Genomic DNA, 18,273 nt, shown 5'->3' with positions numbered 1-18,273 from the left:
AGTATTTTCCCCCAAAGTTCAGGAATTTTTAAAGGTAGAATTTAAATCACTGGGGAAATATATATATAACTTTTAATATTAATATGATGCTAACCATCCATTTGGGGGAAACAACTCCCTACTTCACACTATTTATAAAAATGGATTCCACATGGATATGTGTATTAGAAAAATATTTTTTATCAAGAAAATACAAACTCTACAAATCTAGTCAGCTGGATAAATACATGGCAGATTATCTGTCCCTGGACAGTTTGCTAGCATTAAATTAAAGTGAAATAAATATGATTAAGATATCCTTCATCATATTGATATAATATTGCCTATATCTTAGATTATAACTGAGAGCATACACTATAAAATCTTTTTACTGTTCACGAAAGTTTCTCTTAAGTTTTTGGTTACGTTCAAGTCTCCTTATCAGGACAGCTATACCCCAAAGCAAGATTTTTATTTGAATAAAAAAGGGCCCATAAGTTGAAATAAAAAACAGTATAAAATATATATTTATAAACATTTATGATTACTAACATAAATATTAATTTATATTACATGTAGGCATAACAGAAGATGATAAAAAGATAACTGTAAGGAAGACAAGGAAGAATACAAAACCAAATCAGGGATTCAGGTCTCTTTTTGTCAACACAACACACAAAGGCCCCAAATGCTATATGTAATTAGCTGTAAACATCTCATAACAAACCAAACATCCAGGGGGCTCCCTCTGCCCAGGATGCATTACCGGATGTGGTACGCCCTGAAGCACTTGGCATGGACACCCTTCTGGCACTTCTCACAGCGGGTGTTGGTCTGTGAGTGGCACAGGGCACACCGGGTCCTCTTGTCCTGGTGGATGATCCAGTGCCCAATCATGTCAAAGCGGCTCTCGGTTTCCAGCCGCCTGCTTCGCCTCCCTTGGGATGATGTATCGGCGTTGCTCTCTAGGTACACGCAGGCCACATATCTCCGGAAGGCCAGAAGGTCCACCTGGGCATCATGGCAGCATATCCTGTGCAGCTGCCATGCATTGTTAAGAGCAGCGTCAATAACATAGCCAATGAAACTCGAGTACCACTTCATACCCCGGATCTTCACCTTGTACTTGGCGATGTTCTGGTCCATGCGGCCGACACCCCCGACCTTCTCCTGGTACAGCCTCAGCAGGGATGGCTGATGAACCTGGGCCTGCGTCTTGGCTGCTCCCGAGTGATGGCTGGTCAGCCCTGCTGGCTCTATGCCCACAGCGTTGGAGCAGATGTTGACCACACTGCTATCATGCCAGCGGCACACGATGATCTCCTCACTCTCATCAACTCTGTAATCAAACGAACCCCTCTTCATTCTCTTCAGTTCTTTGGGATCTTTAAGGGGACATCGTTCAGTTCTGTACTCACGAACAGTTCCTGTGGCCTTCACTCCTTTCTTCCTTAAAATGGACATCAATTTGACACTTGTAAAAACCTTGTCAAAAAATATGTGGTATGGCAGACACCCACGTGTCTGAAGTGCATCCACAAATTTCACCACCATACTGCCTCCTAGGTCCAGGCCCCTGTCTGGCTTAGTGAACAGTGTGCCCTGTGAGGGCTCGAACCACACCAAATAGCCCCTGCTGGTCGTCCCACACCAGATCTTGTAGCCCAGCCGCACAGGTTTCCCCGCAGGCAGACGCTTGGACCCCCGGTGTCCAAAGTACTCACACATAGACTCGCCAAAGCTGTAGAACTCTTCCAAGGGTGCATGCTTCTGGAAATTGTAGTTCATGCGGACAATGAGAGGCCTCACCTTGGCAAACCTATCACTTTCATCAAGCTCATTGTTATCTGCAAAATGCAGGTATGAGAAGATCAGTTCAAATCTGTCCCTTCTAATTGCATCAGCCACAAGATGATGATGTGAATCAGGGGATGTTTCCCAAAACATCCTTCTCCTTGGATAGGAGATATACCCACTTAAAATCAAAATGCCCAAAACACACTTCAATTCCTGAGCTGTGAGACCCAGGTTGACATTCTTCTGCCAAGCATAACGATTGGTTTCATTAACAATAAAATTAATTGTTCCTTCATCAAAAAACAATTCAAAGAGGCCTACAGGACTCAGTTCCTGGCTTTTGAGATCCTCCATATGAGGATCCGATGCTGTCCAACTGGTGAAGTCCGGGCAGATATCTCTTTTGGTCCAAACATGTTGAGGTTCCACTACTGCCTTTTGCTTCTTCATGGCTGGCTGCAGCTGCAGGTCATCATCATCCTCCCCGGTGCCAGAGTCCTCAGGCACAACAAAGGCATGCAGCACATTGCCAGGCAGGTGGGTTCCTCGCCGGCCATCTTCATCACCCGAGTCCTCATCAGTGAAGTCCCCTGAAGCATTGTTGGGCGGTGCAATGAAGATCTCCTCCCTACTCTGGCCAGACTCCTCCTCCTCCAGAGCATTCAGAACCTCAAGCAACTTCATGGACTTCAGCTTTGAGCTGGTTCTTCTCCCGGTAGTGAGGCTGCTGCGATGACAGGAAACAGAATGAAGAGAGGCCATGCAGGAAAGCCAGTGCTTCAGCAGAAAACTCCACTAAAGCATTGCCCAAGAGGAGGGCACTCCCACTGCAACAGCATCTTGAACCTAACACCATAAGTCATAGTGCCAGATAAGTGAATTTTCCAGACAAACACAAATTATTCATCTAAGTGCAGAAGTATTTTAATAAAGGGAGACATTCTAAAGAGGTATTCCATACTTCCTTTCCTTCTTAAATAAAGTGTCTGAATAGAGGATCCCCTCTAGTGATGAATCCAGGTGCCACTGTTATCACCTGGTTAACAGTAACTGTCAATGGGAAGGCTCGGCTGCTGAAGTGACATCCACCGATGTCTCCTGACTCAGTGGCCCTAGCAGCTCTGCTTTCATGCTTCTGCCTTATCTGTCTCTTCCCTTTTTCTTATTCACTTGGCATATATAAGTTTCCTCACTTCCCCAATTCTCAAACTCTCCATACTTGAACTCTCACTACCCAAATTCAGGACCTAAACAGATTCAGACAGATTTTCACAAAGCTCCCTCAACATCTGATATCCTACTGCATACTAACTGCTAAATAGATTTGGAAACATGGAAACCCCTGCTATTCTAACTCTCCCTGTACATGTAGGAACCAAATGCAAGAGATATTTGTATTTAGTGGGCACCAACCACGAGCAGGTGCTGCCCAGGGGCTGGCAGTGAGCACACTCCACTCCCTGACCTGCATAGCACTTGTTTCCAAATGGAGGAGACAGATGACACATCAACAAACACGCAGCTATGCAGGACGGCATCAGGTAGTGATGAGGGCCATCCTGAATAAGGGACAGAAAATGCAGCAAAGGAATAGGGCTGGGGGTGCTACTTTAGACATATGATGAGGGAAGGCTCACAGGGCAGATGGCCTGGAGAGGTGGAGTGAGCCTTGCAGACAGCTGGAGACTGGGTGTCCCAGAGGGAGAGAAAGAACTGTAGGTACAGGTGCGAGGCCCTGTGGTTGAAGGGACTTGATATCTATGAACAGCAAGGAGGTTAGTGACACTGCAGATGTAGTGAGGGGAGGAGAGTAGAGCAGAGGTGGCTGCGTCCAGGGCCAAGGCCCCACAGGGTTCCAGAGGTCCTGATCAGGACTTCCAGTTGTATTCAGTTATCACAGGAAGCCCCTGAGGGGATGGAGCAGGACAGTGAGGGGTCAAATACATTACTCTGGCTATGAGAACAGACTGGACTTGGGAAGGTGGGCACTGCTGCTGCCCTATGCCTTGGCCTCTGCATGAGAAAAGCCGTGTACCAGAGGGAGGATGCAGGCTTTACCACAAAGGTTATTTCTCTGCCTGCTCTTAGGCTTTGGAGTTTAAGCTGCATTAGAGATTCACTCCAACCTCACTTCCAGGACACTGACTCCACCAGCCACCCCTGCTGGAGGCTAGAGCACAAGAAGTCTGACCTCTGGGGAGATGAGGTATGCCTCAAGCTCTCCATGGCCAGCCAGAAAGGGAGAGGAAACCTGAAGCTCTTCCTTTCCATGGATCTCGAACTAAGGCACGTTCTCAAAGGGTAACAGCCATCTTCATGCCTCCCCTGGTCTACAGCAGCAGATCCAGGCCTGCCCAGCCACAATCTCTGCTAGTCTCACCACTCAAACAGGCCCTCAAACACCTCTGTGCATAGCTGTTCAAACCCTTGGAGTGAGAAAGCCTGCAGGAACTGAGGCAGCCCCACAGACAACCATCTTGTGTCTTGAAAGATGAGGAAAGTAAATCATGTTTTCAGATCAAGTGCAGAACTAGAGCTACACAGCTGCACCCGTACTGTACCATACACACTCCTTTGTCTGCCTTGTCTTTTCTCCAATCTTCCTCTCTCCTCTCCCTCCTTGGTGCTTCATAGGCACCAAGTGCTTAGGGTGGGCAGCAGGACTGAGAACTGAAAATGTTATAGACTTGGTCTTTCAAAAGCAGAGAAGTAAATATAGTTAGACTTGAATAACATGGGTTTGAACTATGTGAGTCCACTTATACATAGATTTTTTTCGGTAAATACATCCTGGAGTACTACATGATCCTCGGTGGGTTGGAACCACCAGTGCAGAGGGCCCGATTATAAAGTTATACACAGATTTTCAAATGCAAAGAGTCAGCACCCCTAATCCCCATGTGTTCAAGAGTCAACTGTACTTGCATAAAGCCTTTCAACAAACATTACTCCTACCTTGATGATGAAGCCATGGTATATTGTGAACATGAACTTGTCTTTACTTGCAGAGTCTAAGAATCTGTAAGACAACAGAAGTCAGTTTTAAGAAATCATATCTTAATTAGCAAAGGAATAGACCTTCTCTACCATTTAAGGGAAAAAAATCTCAAGATTCACTATCAACCAGAGGGAAATGGATCAAGTACACACAGGAAATGAGGTGTAGTTGACTGGCTAGTCAGAGGGAAAAAGAACAAGCTCCCCCATCTCACACCTCACAACAAAATACATTCTAGAGCGGGGTTTCCCACAGTCAGAACTATTGGCATTCTGTTTCTCGTGGGGGGTTGTCCTATGTATTATGTGATGTTTAACAGCATCCCAGGCCTCCATCTACTAGATACCAATAGAACAACTACACCACTAGTTGTGAAAAACGAAAAGGTTTCTAGACAAATGTCCTCTGGTGGGGAGAGTAGGAGGTAAAATCTCCCCTGGTTGAAGACTACTGTCCTACATCAGCACTGCCAATAGAACTTGCCACAATGATAGAAATGTTTTCTATCAGTGCTGTCCAATATGGTGGCCATGAGCCACATATGGGTATTAACCACTGGATATATGGCTAGTGTGACCGAGAAATTGAATTTTTAATTTTATGTAATTTTAAGTAATTCAAATTTAAATAGTCACATGTGGTGGCTACTATATTAGATAGTGAAGTCCTAGATGTATTAAGTATTAACTGCAAAAAAGCAAAACTTTTAAAGTATATTAGTGACCACAGAGGGAAACCTTTCTTATAGAAAACACAGAAACTTAAAGGAAGGTGGATAATTTTAACTACATCAAACTTCCAACAAACCTGTAGTAGGCAGAAGGCCCAAAGGACCCCAAATAGGTTGAACTCAAATAGGGCTACACCAAGACACATTATAATTAAATTGTCAAAAGTCTAAGACAAAGAAAGAATTTGGAAAGCAGCAAGAAAAAGAGAAATTACATACAGGGGAATCCCTATAAGACTAGTAGCAGATTTTTCAACAGAAACTTTTCAGACCAGGAGAGAATGGGATGATATATTGAAAATGTAGAAAGAAAAAAACTATCAACTAAGAATGTTATTCCCAGCAAGCTGTCCTTCAAAACTGAAGAAGACATAAAGACTTTCACAAGCAAACAAAAGCAGAGGGTGTTCATACCACAAGACCTGCTTTAAAATAAATGCTAAAAGGAATTCTTCAAGTAGAAGTAAAAGGGCACTAATTATATAATAAAATCATATGAAGAGAGTGTAAAACTCATTGGTAATGGTAACTATAAAGTCAGTCAGGTAATAGGGGTGTATAATTCACTAACAACTCTAGATTTAAAGTTAAAAGTTAATGCATATATGTAGATTCTAGAAAAATGGTACCGATGAACCGGTTTGCAAGGCAGAAATAGAGACACAGATGTAGAGAACAAATGTATGGACACCAAGGGGAGAAAGCAGGGGGAGGGGAGTGGAGGGATGGGATGAACTGGGAGATTGGGATCGACATATATACACTAATATGTATAAAGTAGATAACTAATAAGAACCTGCTGTATAGCACAGGGAACTCTACTTCGTTTTACTGTACAGTAGAAACTAACACAACATTGTAAAACAACTATACCCCAATTTAAAAACAAAGGAAAAAATAACATTCTAAAACAACTATAACTACAATAATCTGTTATTAGATACATACTATAAGAAATATGTAAACTGTAGCATCAATAATCTAAAATGTGAGGGGGAGGAGAAGTAAAAGAGTAAAGTTTAGAAATGTTATAGAAGTTAAGGTGTTACCAGTTTAAAATAGGGTGCTATCATTTCAAGATTATTTTATGTAAACCTCATGACAAACACAAAAGAAAAACTTATTGTAGTTACACAAAAGAATATGATAAAGAAGTCAAGGCATAATGACACAATAATTCATCAAATCATAAAAGAACACAACAGGAATAGAAGAAACAAAGGATTTATAAAACAGAAAATGATGAACAAAATGAAAACAGTTAGTCCTTACCCATCAATAATTACTTTAAATGTAAATTCATTAAATTATCTAACCAAAAGCCACGGAATGGCTTAATGGATAAAAAAGTAAGATCCAATGATATGCTACTGACAAGATACTCACTTGACCTTTAAATATACATATAGGCTGAGTGTAAAAGGATGGAAAAAGATATTTCAAGCAAATAGTAACCAAAAAAAAAAAAAAAAAGAAAGCAGGGGTAGCTATACTTATGTCAGTCGAAATTAACTTTACTAAAATGGAAACAAGAAAACAAGATAATTACATAATGAAAAACAACAATCCATCAAAAGATACAACAATTGTAAATATTTAAGCACTAAATATTTGAGCACCTAAATATATAAACCAAATACTAAGAGAACAAAAAGGAGGAATAAATGGCAATAAGATAAGAGTGGGGGACTTTAATATCCCACTCTCAACAATGGTAGATCATTCAGACAAAGAATCAATAAGGAAACATCAGACTTGAATGCCACTATAGACCTATATGCCACTATTTCTTGCTCTCCCAGACATCTGCCTGCTGAACTGCAGAATCTCTGCAGCTACTGTGCTGTGGCACCTGCCTACATTTTCAGTGTCTTCCAAACTACGCCAACATGCCTGTCAGTGCTCCAAGTCTGGTGAGACAGAAATCTGTTCCTCAGGCAGGCCCCAGGCAAACCAGAACTAGGTTTTCTCTTAGTTGCACCTAACTATACTGAGATGGGGGAGAAGCATGTGTGTGCAAAATGCCATGAACTTTTCCTACCCTTTTCAATGGAATCCCTTCTTGGTTTTCTATTGGCTTGGTTTTCCATTGGTCTCTGACCCCCGTTCCTGGGACAAGAGAACAAGAAAAAGCAGGGGAAAGAATCAAGAGACTGGTCTTAGCAGGGTGGAAGTTTTTATATGGTTATTAAGGAATAAGGTGAATTAAGCAAATATTGATAGGGGTGAAAGAAAGATGAAACAGAAAAGGGAGAGTCATAGGACTTGTCTCAGCAGGGTGGAAATCTTTATTTAGATGGTTGTTAGGAAGTGGGATGAAGACCACCTAGAGGAGTGGGATAGGGAGGGTGGGAGGGGGGGAGACCCAATTGGGAAGAGATACGGGGAAGTATGTATATGTATAGCTGATTCACTTTGTTATAAAGCAGAAACTAACACACCATTGTAAAGCACTTATACTCCAATAAAGATGTTAATTTAAAAAAATGAAAAGAAGTGGGATGAATAAAATGGACATTGATGGGGTTAAAACAAAGGTTTTAATACAGCCATACCAAAGACTGGGTGTTAGCCAAAGGGGTCTCCTGCTGGTCCCCCAGCATGTAGGGGTCCCAAACAAGTCTGCTCTATTTATCCCAGTTTGGAGAAGTAAAAAGCCAGAAGGCAGAGACTACATTGAGGAACCTCGCCAGCAGTCACTTGGGGCAGTGGTTAGGCAGATTAATCAAGTTGACAGTTGACAAAAGGGCCAGGGTACCTTGGCTCAACCCTTACTAAGGACCCAAAGCCTTTTGCACATGAGTGGGTAAAATGGTCAGGGGGTTGATAAAGGAGTCCTACGAACTGTGGTACCAAGACCTATTGGTGAAGCCGTGACACAGGCTACAGTTAGATTTAGAGAGTATAAAAGTGTGGGTTGGGAATTCCCTGGCGGTCCAGCGGTTAGGACTTTGTGCTTTCCCTGCCAAGGGCCTGGGTTCAGTCCCTGGTCAGGGAACTACCATCCCCACAAGCCGCGTGGCACAGCCAAAAAAAAAAGTGTAAGAGTTAACAAGATTGTGAAAGTTGAAATGCTTACACAAGCTTTATGTAAAGAAATTGTGTCTTCTTTACCTGAATGTTTTATGGGAATCGATACTGTGTTTGGCTGGGGAACACTTCCCCTACCTAATATTGTAACACAAAACCTGTTGATATGATCCTAATGGAGGCCACAGTGAGGGTTGATAGAATTAAGATTGAAGTTTGTAGAATTGTTGTTTGAACAGGCTCTATGTGAAGTGGTTGTGTCTCTTTTTTCTGATTGTATTATGGGGATGGACGTTGTATCTGGGGGATGTTTCCCCTACCTAATATTGTAAACAGAAGGCATGTAACTCTACCCTTTGAGCAGTATTAATTGGACATGATAAATAGGAACCAGTAAGGAGTGTGGAATAGAAGTTGGATTGCTGGTAGGGACAAATTCTCTGTGTGATAGCCCGTGGAGCCTAGACTGTGGTTTATGACAACAGCCTGTGAATGCCTCCCAGCGATCACTACTGGGAATTTATACTAGACAATTTCCATTTGAAGGGCATTTACTCTCTTGCCATTTGACATTATTAATTGAAGCTACCCCTATGACTGAAGGACATAAAATTATCTTAAAACCTGAAATGCTCAATGTGTAGGGTGATGTCAGAGAATCACTCTAATGGGGATGTCAGTGCCTGGAAGAATTTCATAATAAAATAGAAATGGTTTATACAGGATGATGCTGCCTGGGGAGTGCAAGGAGATACTCACGAGTAGGGGGCTTCTTTTTCTCTAGGACTGTCTCTGTAACTGTGTGAGGAGTTGCTGGATTCTTTTGTCACTTGGACACTGCCCTATAAAGAACTCTCAACTGACCAACAAAGAGTTGCTTCATTTGTGGATGGCATTTAGAAGGTGAATGGACAGCATCCTATTTGGAAGGCCACCACTCTGAATTCTTCAAATCAGGTTTGTGGGCTGACTTGCATGCTGTTATCCTAACAGTGATGGAAGAATTGAACGATGGTATAAGCACCTATGTTTGGGTTTTTATTGATTCATGGATGCTGGCCAATAGACTGGCCATATGGTCAGGCAGGAGGGCAATGGAAACCTGGCCCATTAAAGGGATGCCCTTGTAGGGCACAGGCTTGTGGAAATTTGAGGGGTGCATTAAAGTAGAACATGTCAATGCCCATCAGAAGAACTCTTTTCCAGGTTTAGTAGGTGATTGGAATCAGCAAGCAGATACTCCTGTGTGCTCCCTTGAGATGGCCACCTGGGTCCGTGACATGTACGGACATAGGGGTCACTGCAGCAAAGTAAAGATGGGTTGAATTTCCTCATAGTCTTCGTGTACTCTCATGCACAAAACGCCAGTAAGAGAAGTTCTCTCTGTCAACGAGAGAGACAGAGATTGCACATGGCTATATGGCAGATTCCCTGGTGGGAAGGCTCTGATCATGGTTGGCATGTGAGACAATGCTGGTAGCCATGGGGGGCTACAAATGGGTCCTGACACTGGGAATAGACACTGACTCTGGACAGGGCTATGCCTGCCTAATGGTAGATGAAAATGCTCACTGTTTCACGATAAAAGCACTTAATAAACTAGGAATAGAAGGAAACCATCTCAACATAACAAAGGCCATATATGAAAAAATATTACAACTAACATCATATGAAATAGTGAAATACTGAAAACTTTTCCTCTACCAACAGGATCGAGATAAGGATGCCCACTCTGGCCATTCTACTCAACGTAATACCAGAAGTCCTAGCCAGAACCTTTCGGCAAGAAAAATAAATAAATAAAAGGCATCCAAATTGGAAATGAAGAAATAGCATTACCTGTTTGTGGATGACATGATCTTATATGTAGAAATCCCTAAAGATTTTTTAAGAACCTGTTAGAAATAATAAAAAATTCAGCAAAGTTGTAGGAATCAAAAGTAACACACTAAAATCTATTCATTTTAGTTGCATTTCTATACACTAACAATGAACAATATGAAGTGGAAATTAAGTAAGCAATTCCATTTACCACAACATTGAAAAGAATAAAATATTTAGGAACAATCCTAACCAAGAAGGTGAAAGAGTTGTAAACTGACAAAAAAACATTAATGAAAACACTTTAAAAAAACACCAAAAAATGTAAAGACATCTCAGGTTCATAGACTGGAAGACTTAATGTTGACAGTATGTCAATACTACCCAAAGTAATACACAGATTCAATGCAATCTCTATCAAAATCCCAATGGTATTTTTGGTACAAATAGAAAAAGCCACCTAAAAATTCACATGTTATATCAAGGAACTCCAATGGCCAAAACAATTTTGAAAAAGAACAAAGTTGGAAGACTTACACTTCCTCATTTCAATACATATTACAAAGCTACAGAAATCAAAACAGTATGGTACTGCCATTAAAGACAGACATATAGCTCAATGAATCAGCATAGAGTACCAGAAATAAACCTTCATGTATTATACAGTCAGGTAAGGGTGCTAAGACCACTCAGTAGGGAAAGGACAGTCCCTAACAAATGGTGTTGGAAAAACTGGACATCGTGCACAAGGATAAAGTTGAACACTTATCTTGTATCATATACAAAAATTAACTCAAAACATACCAAAGACCTAAATGTAAGAGGTAAAATTATAAAACGCTTAGAAAAAAACATAGGGGAAAAGATTCATGACATTGGATTTGGCAATGATTTCTTGAATATGACACCAAAAGCAGAGACAACAAAAGCTAATACAGACAAATGGGACTACATCAAACTTAAAACTTCATCAAAGGATATAATCAACAAAGTAGAGAGGCAATACATGGAATGGGAGAAAATATTTGCAAATTACATCTTACAAGGAGTTAATATCTAGAATATATAAAGAACTCCTATATCTTAGTAACAACAAAAAAAGTAACCCAACTAAAAAGTGGACAAAAAACATGAACAGTCATTTCTCTAAAGATATACAAATGGCCAATAAGCACACAAAAGGATGCTCAACATCACTAATCACTAGGGAAATGCAAACCAATAGCATAATGATTTATCACCTCATACCCATTAGGATGACCACTATCAAAAAAAAAACAAACAGAAAATAACAAATGTTGGTAAGGATGTGGAGAAATTGGAACCCTTGTGCACTGTTAATGTGAACATAAAATGGTGCAGCCACTATGTAAAACAGTATGATGGTACCTCAAAAAATTAAAAACAGAACTACCATATGATCCAGCAATACCACTTCTGAGCATTTAACCAAAAGAATTGAAAGCAGGGTCTCAAAGAGACACCCAGGTTCATAGCAGCACTATCCACAATAGCCAAGAGGTGAGAGCAACTCCCATGTCCACCTACAGATGAATGGATAAAGAAGATGTGGTCTACACATAGAACCTACAATAGGTAGATCTACAATAGAACATTATTCAGCCTTAAAAGGAAATCTTACCACATGTTACAACATGGATGAAACGAAAACATTATGCTAAGTGAAATAAACCACTCACAAAAAGACAAATACTGTATGATTCCACTTACATGAGGTATCTAAAGTATTTAAATTCATAGAAACAGAAAGTAGGATGGTGGTTACCAGGAGTGGGTGGAGGGGAAAATGGGAAGTTGATGTTTAATGGGTATAGTCTCAGTTTTGTTAGATAAAAATGTCCTGGAGATTAGTTGCACAACAATATGAATATACTTAACACTACTGAAATGTACACTTAAAAGTGGTTAAGATGGTAAATTTTATTTCATGTGTTTTTTACATTTAAAAATAACAAAATGTAAAGCAAGCATTATCAGAGAAAATGAGGGTAACTTCACAGGGAAAAAAGGTGGGACTCATCAGAAAGATATAGTAATTTTAAACTTTATGCATCTAACAATATAACTTCAAAATACAGTAAAAAGTAATAGAATTATAGAAATTGACATATCTATTGTAACAGTAAGAGATTTCAACACACCTCTTCCAGTAACTGATGGTCAAGCAGACAAAATTACTGAGACTTGAACAACAGAACTGACATGTTTGACCTATCCTACTTAAACGGAGACAGGGAATGACATTAGCAAGGTGGTGGAATAGGAATGCATCTCCCTAAACAAACAATGATTTGGAAGGCAACTACAGACAAAAGTGCCTTTGTGGAAGCCTTGGGATCCAGATAGGAGGTTGCAAAACCCCAGTGAACCCCAAGGCCAAGGATAGCTGCTCTAAAAAGGCAGGCCCACACCCTGGTGGCAAGCTCACATGGTTCTGCCAGCAAACTGAAAGCAGCCCCAACTCCCTACAGACTCAGCTCCAGACCTGCCTGGTCACAGTCCTGTAACCATCTGACAAGGGACCCAGGAGGAATCATGCATCCGTACCCCTAGTAACAGGCCTACCATCCTTGGACCAGACTACAGATCCTGAAGCAGCCCTGTGACCTGGCTCTAGCCCTGCTCCCAGTCCTGCTCACCCAGGGATCCAGCAACACCCATCTGTGCCCCTGGCAGCAGGCCTGCCAACCTTAGTGCCAGCTGTGGGTCCTGAAGTGGCACTGAGACTTGGTTTCAGCACTGCTCCAGTGTGGTCCTAGAACAAGTCCTGCCCACCTGGGGATCTGGCAGGAAACCAACCAACCAGCAAAAAGCATTTAACCATAAAGAAAATGATTGATAAATTCTACTACATTTAAATTAAGAACTTTTCAGCCCATCAGAATAAACTCAAAAATGGGAGAAGTTATCTGCAACAAATATAAGGGATTAGCATCTAGGAGGTAAGAATAATCTAAGATATATAAAGAAATCCCAGACACAATTAAGAAAAACACAAATAACACAACAGGAAAATGGGCAAAATGGTATCAGGAGGCACTTCTCAAAGGAAATACAAAAAGAAGACCGACATGAAAAGATGCTCAATCTCATTACTGTTCAGGAAATGAAATTAAAACCACAATCAGATATCATTTCACAGACACCAAGTTGGCAAAAATTTTAAAGGCAGAGATTATCAAGTGTTGAAAAGGACAATGAGTAATGCAAGAGGCCACATACTGCTGAAAGGAGTGTAAGCAGTATGCTAGTATCTACTAAAGTTGAACATGCACAAACCCACGCACCCAGCAGTCCACCCCAGGTATTTACCCTAGAGCAGGGGTTCTCAGCCTCGACACTCGCATTAGGAGTCGGACAATTCTTTGGTGCGTGGGAGAGGAGGAGATGGGAAGGCTGTCCTGTGCATTGTAGTATGTTTAGCAGTGTGCCTGGCCTCTACCCACTAGAGACAAGGAGCGCACCACGTCCCAGTTATAATAACCAAAAGTGTTTCCCTTTCTTCCCTTACCCCTATCTCACCTCACCTCCCTCACCGTTTGAGAACTACTTCATCTGTGCACCAGGAGACCAGGACAAGAATGTCCACTGCAGCACTGTTTATTTAGAGTAACAAAAACTAGAGACAGCCCAAACGGCCATCAACAGAATGGATGCAGTGCAATACCACAGAAAAAGTGAGTGAAGAACTTCAGCCACACACACGACTGAATGGATCTCAAATAAAAGACAATAAGCAAAAAAAAAAGGAAACTTGCTACCTGGTTTCATTTTATAAGGATCAAAAAGTTAAACAAAATTAAAATATCATCTGGAGACACATACACATTGTGAAACTATAAAGAAAAGCAAGAAAATGATTAAGAGGAACTTCAGAATAGTAGTTACCTCTGAAGAGAAAAGATGCAATTGGGGCAGACATACAGGGAATTGCTAAGATTTTGACAAGGTTCTATTTCTTAAACTGAGTGGAGTGTTCAAAGTTCTTTCATGACTCTTTAAACTGTTCCTATGCATCTTATATGTTTTTGAATGCATATTTTGCAGTTATACATGCACTCACAAAGGCACAGGGACATTCTCACACACCTGAGCAAATATGATCAAACTGACCCATTCAATGTCCTTTGAGAAGACCACTGTCTGCAGTGACATGGAAGTGGCAGGCAGAAGGCATTCATCTCTGGTGCTCCAGAGCACATGTATCTTTTGCAGTTAGAGGAAGAAAATTAGAATACAGTCATCTCCCCACTCAACAGTCTGTGTCTCTCATGAAGAATCTCCTTACAGAATCCTCATAAAATCATTTACCTAAATTTTCTCAAAGCCCAGCTAGTCTGCATCCCAGCTTGTCAACCCAGTGCCTCTGATCACCCATGTCGTCCTCTGGTCCACTTGACAGTGCACTTAACTTCCTCTACAGCTTGTGAGAAGAGCTCACTGCCCAACCAGACCACAAGCTCCAGGCACCAAGGAAGTGAGTCCCCACAGGCATTCAATGAATCTGTGTATGTAACCACAACCTCTACAGGGCTCCTGCCTCCCTTCTCTTCTGACCCTCCTTGGCACTCACACAGGCTGGTTGCAGATGCCAGGTATCTGAGGTATGGGAGAAAGGCTTTGGTCCTGCAACTCCCCAACCTCCCATTCACACGTATGCAGTCTGGTAAGAATGTGGACTATGGAGCCAACAGGGGTGAGTTGTGTGACTGTGGGCAAATCACTTACCTTCTCTATGCCCTCATCTCCTCACCCACAAAATGGGATCGGCATGGTATCAACCCTTGTAGGGTTGAGGATGAGAGTCAATGCCTGTGAAGCACACACAACAGGCCTGGCTCTACAAGTGGTAGCTATCTTTTCAGATCCACAACCCTTCACCTACAATTCTCAAATGTCAAAAATGTTGTGAAAACTGAACATTATTTCAAAGTTTGGGCAACAAACTGCCTGGCAGCAAAACCTGAAAATATCTGAGGCTCTTTATAATTCCTATTTCTATTACTTACTATAGATATTGATAGATATTGCTACAGAAATCCTATGTTTGATTAAGGAGTGCTTCAGTGTGACTCTGATAAAATTCAAACATTCTGACTTTTCCCCATGTCTGGTTGGGTTTGGGTCAGAGAGTATGACCTGTGTTACCATTTCACAGTCACACCACTCTCAGCAGCTCATCTCATCACCTTTTCCTCTGCTGTACCCTAGGCTGACCCTTATCCACTCACCAACATTCAGTGACAGCCCCCAACCAGTCATTCCCACGCCAGCCCATAATCATAGCCTAGGGAGAACTTCCCGAGGTCACAATCCCACGAGCCCTGGAAATAGGTCAAGGCCCCTAACAGCTGGGTCCCCAGCCTTCTCCCACCTCGGCTCAGGCCAACTCACGTCCTGCAACCTCCTTCTCCAAGTTGAGGCTTCCTCTATCACAGATTTCACCTCAATTACAACACATGACCCCACCACATGCCCTCTGATGGCAGGGCGGGTGCAGAATTTATTCACCTCTGTATCCCCAGAAGTCAACACAGCTCCTGGCATGCAGCAGGCACCCAATAAATACTTGCCGAACTGAACAACTTGTGCTGCTAAGAAAATGGCCATACTGCAGGGCATCCTCCTCATCCTGTAGCAGGCCTTCATCTTCATCTTCACTTTCTGGCTTTAAGACAGCTATTTAAAAAAGTACTAGGAACTCTTAATATTTGATTGCCCCTAACCAAAATGCATTCTCTAAGATTCTCTGAAACTCTGCATAGGAAATGTCTATCAGTGGAGACCCAATTGATACAGTGGACTAGAAGTGGGTGACTTGGAGCTGTGTTTTGCGCATATTGGAATGGAAATGCTTTTTTTTTTGCAGTACGCAGGCCTCTCACTGTTGTGGCCTCTCCTGTTGCGGAGCACAGGCTCTGGATGCGAAGGCTCAGCGGCCATGGCTCACGGGCCCAGCCGCTCGGCGGTATGTGGGATCTTCGCGGACCGGGGCACGAACCCGTGTCCCCTGCATCGGCAGGCGGACTCTCAACCACTGCGCCACCAGGGAAGCCCCTGGAAATGCTTTTGAGATAACCCAGAAAGGTAGCGATAGGCCACAATCCCTGTGGGTCTGAGACCGAGAAATGGCCTGGGCTGAAGTGATAAACAAGTGAGTTTTCTGAGGATTTATGGAATGCTCAAAGCCACAAGAATCCTTGAAGCCACAAGAGATCATGCAAGGGAGGAAGCCCACAATGAAAGAGAAGCTGGCCAAGGAGGGCATCTGCGGAGATCTGAGGGAGGAGGTTGACTTGAGAGGTAGGAGGAGAACTAGGAAAGGCTGAGCAGCCAAGGGCCAGATGGGTCAAGGGACAGAGGTGACCACCTATGCCAAAGCTGCCGGAAGGCTCAACTGGACGTTCTCAACTGGCCCTGGCATCCAAGAAGAAAAGCCTCTTTGATTTGAGATCTGGTGGTCCCAAGGGCCACTCTGAAGGATCTTGGAGGTAAGGGGGCTTCTACTGTTTAAAATATAAATTTTTCCAATGAGACACGACAACTAAATGCATCTAAATCCTGACTTGGATCCTATACCACAAAAAGGAAATGGACAAGAAGAGCAAAAAGAATCTGAATAAGGCCTGTAGATGTTAGGTGTCCTGGTTTTGGTAATTGTTCTGTTAAATAAGATGTTAACATTTGGGGAACCTAGGTGATTAGAATGTGGGAATTCTTTGTACTAGTTTTAAAACTTTTTTCAAATTCTTAAGTTACTTCAAAGAAAAATTTTTTTAATAAGACATTTTATAAACGTAAATGCCTCAAAGCTAAGCCAGGTGTACCACAGCTCAGGAATGGCCTTTGTGAAACGGAGTCCTCCTCCTTCTTCTCCTACCCATCTCAATACCAAACAAAAAGGGGGGAAAAGGGGAAAACAAAGACCCTATGCAACGTCGGCGATCCCAGAAGCAGGCAAAAACTATGAATGCCAGAAATGCCCTGCACCCAGCGCGCCCCGCGCGGAGTAGCCCCTCCCCCTAAGGGGCGTGGCGTGGGAGCCGCACCCCACCCACCCCGCCCACAGATGTCCGCCCACGCCGCCCCCAATCTGCCCCGCGTCAGCCTGACCCAGCCCCAGCTCCGCCCACAGCCCGTCCGGCCTCCAGCCCGGGCCCGCCCCCGATTCCTACCAAGGGTCCCAGCCACTCCTCCCTTAGTACATCCTGCGTTTAGTAGGCCCCGGTCCCGCCCACAGCCCGGCCTCGCCCAAAGTCTCCCGCCCCCAAGCCCGCCCCGCCCCAGCTGAGTCCTCCCTGGTCCCAGCCCAGCCTCCCCGTACCGCGGCGAGAGCGCCCCCGTGCGGCCCTCTGAGTTCCGCGCCCGGAGGTCCATTGTCCCTGTCCTGGTCCCACCTACCCGTAGTCCGCCCGCGGCAGCGAAGGCCAACGCCTCGGGCACCGTTGAGAAAACGCAACGCCAGGGCGCGCCGCTCCCACAACCAAGAGGGGCCCAGTAGGCGGTGCAAGCGGGACGACGCCTACCTGCGCCGAACGGACCGGAACCTCGTGGGCTCGCGCCAGATACCACCGGCAGCGCAGAGCCCAGAGCGCCGCTGCCCAGCCGGCGTCGGGCGTCGCGGCCGCGCAACGTCCGGCACGAGAGCGCTCGGTTCCCCTCGGCCCGCCTTCTGCTCTCCGCCCAGGACACGCCCCTGCCCAGGACACGCCCCCGATTCGAGCGACCATCGAGACATTGGGGCCTCCGCGGCGCCTAGAGGGGACGCAGAAGTGCCTCTGAGGTAGGGCCCAAGACGGCAGAAATATTTTATGCCCCTGTTGCAGCCCCTTCTCGTCCTGTCTCCTTACATGCTAGTCTAGGCACTTTCCTCGCTATTACTCAGGAGGGCACGAAG

The 18,273-nt window shown here is 43.6% G+C and overlaps 1 protein-coding gene across 1 annotated transcript; it reads right to left on the bottom strand.

The window, feature by feature from the left end:
* Window positions 1-339: 339 nt before the first annotated feature.
* On the bottom strand, window positions 340-17,874 carry PGBD2 (piggyBac transposable element derived 2). The gene is made up of 3 exons (XM_060006739.2): window positions 17,778-17,874; window positions 4,732-4,795; window positions 340-2,503 (listed from the first exon to the last, which is right to left on the bottom strand). The coding sequence occupies exons 2-3, from the start codon at window positions 4,746-4,748 to the stop codon at window positions 742-744; spliced, it is 1,779 nt and encodes a 592-aa protein (XP_059862722.1). The 5' UTR covers window positions 4,749-4,795; window positions 17,778-17,874; the 3' UTR covers window positions 340-741.
* Between the last annotated feature and the right edge of the window lie 399 nt (window positions 17,875-18,273).

The sequence above is a fragment of the Delphinus delphis genome, chromosome 3 (genome assembly GCF_949987515.2).
Source record: "Delphinus delphis chromosome 3, mDelDel1.2, whole genome shotgun sequence".
In the NCBI taxonomy this organism is placed as follows: Eukaryota; Metazoa; Chordata; class Mammalia; order Artiodactyla; family Delphinidae; genus Delphinus; species Delphinus delphis.
The sequence above is the reverse complement of the archived record's forward strand: the minus strand, read 5'-3'. Positions and strand labels throughout refer to the sequence as shown.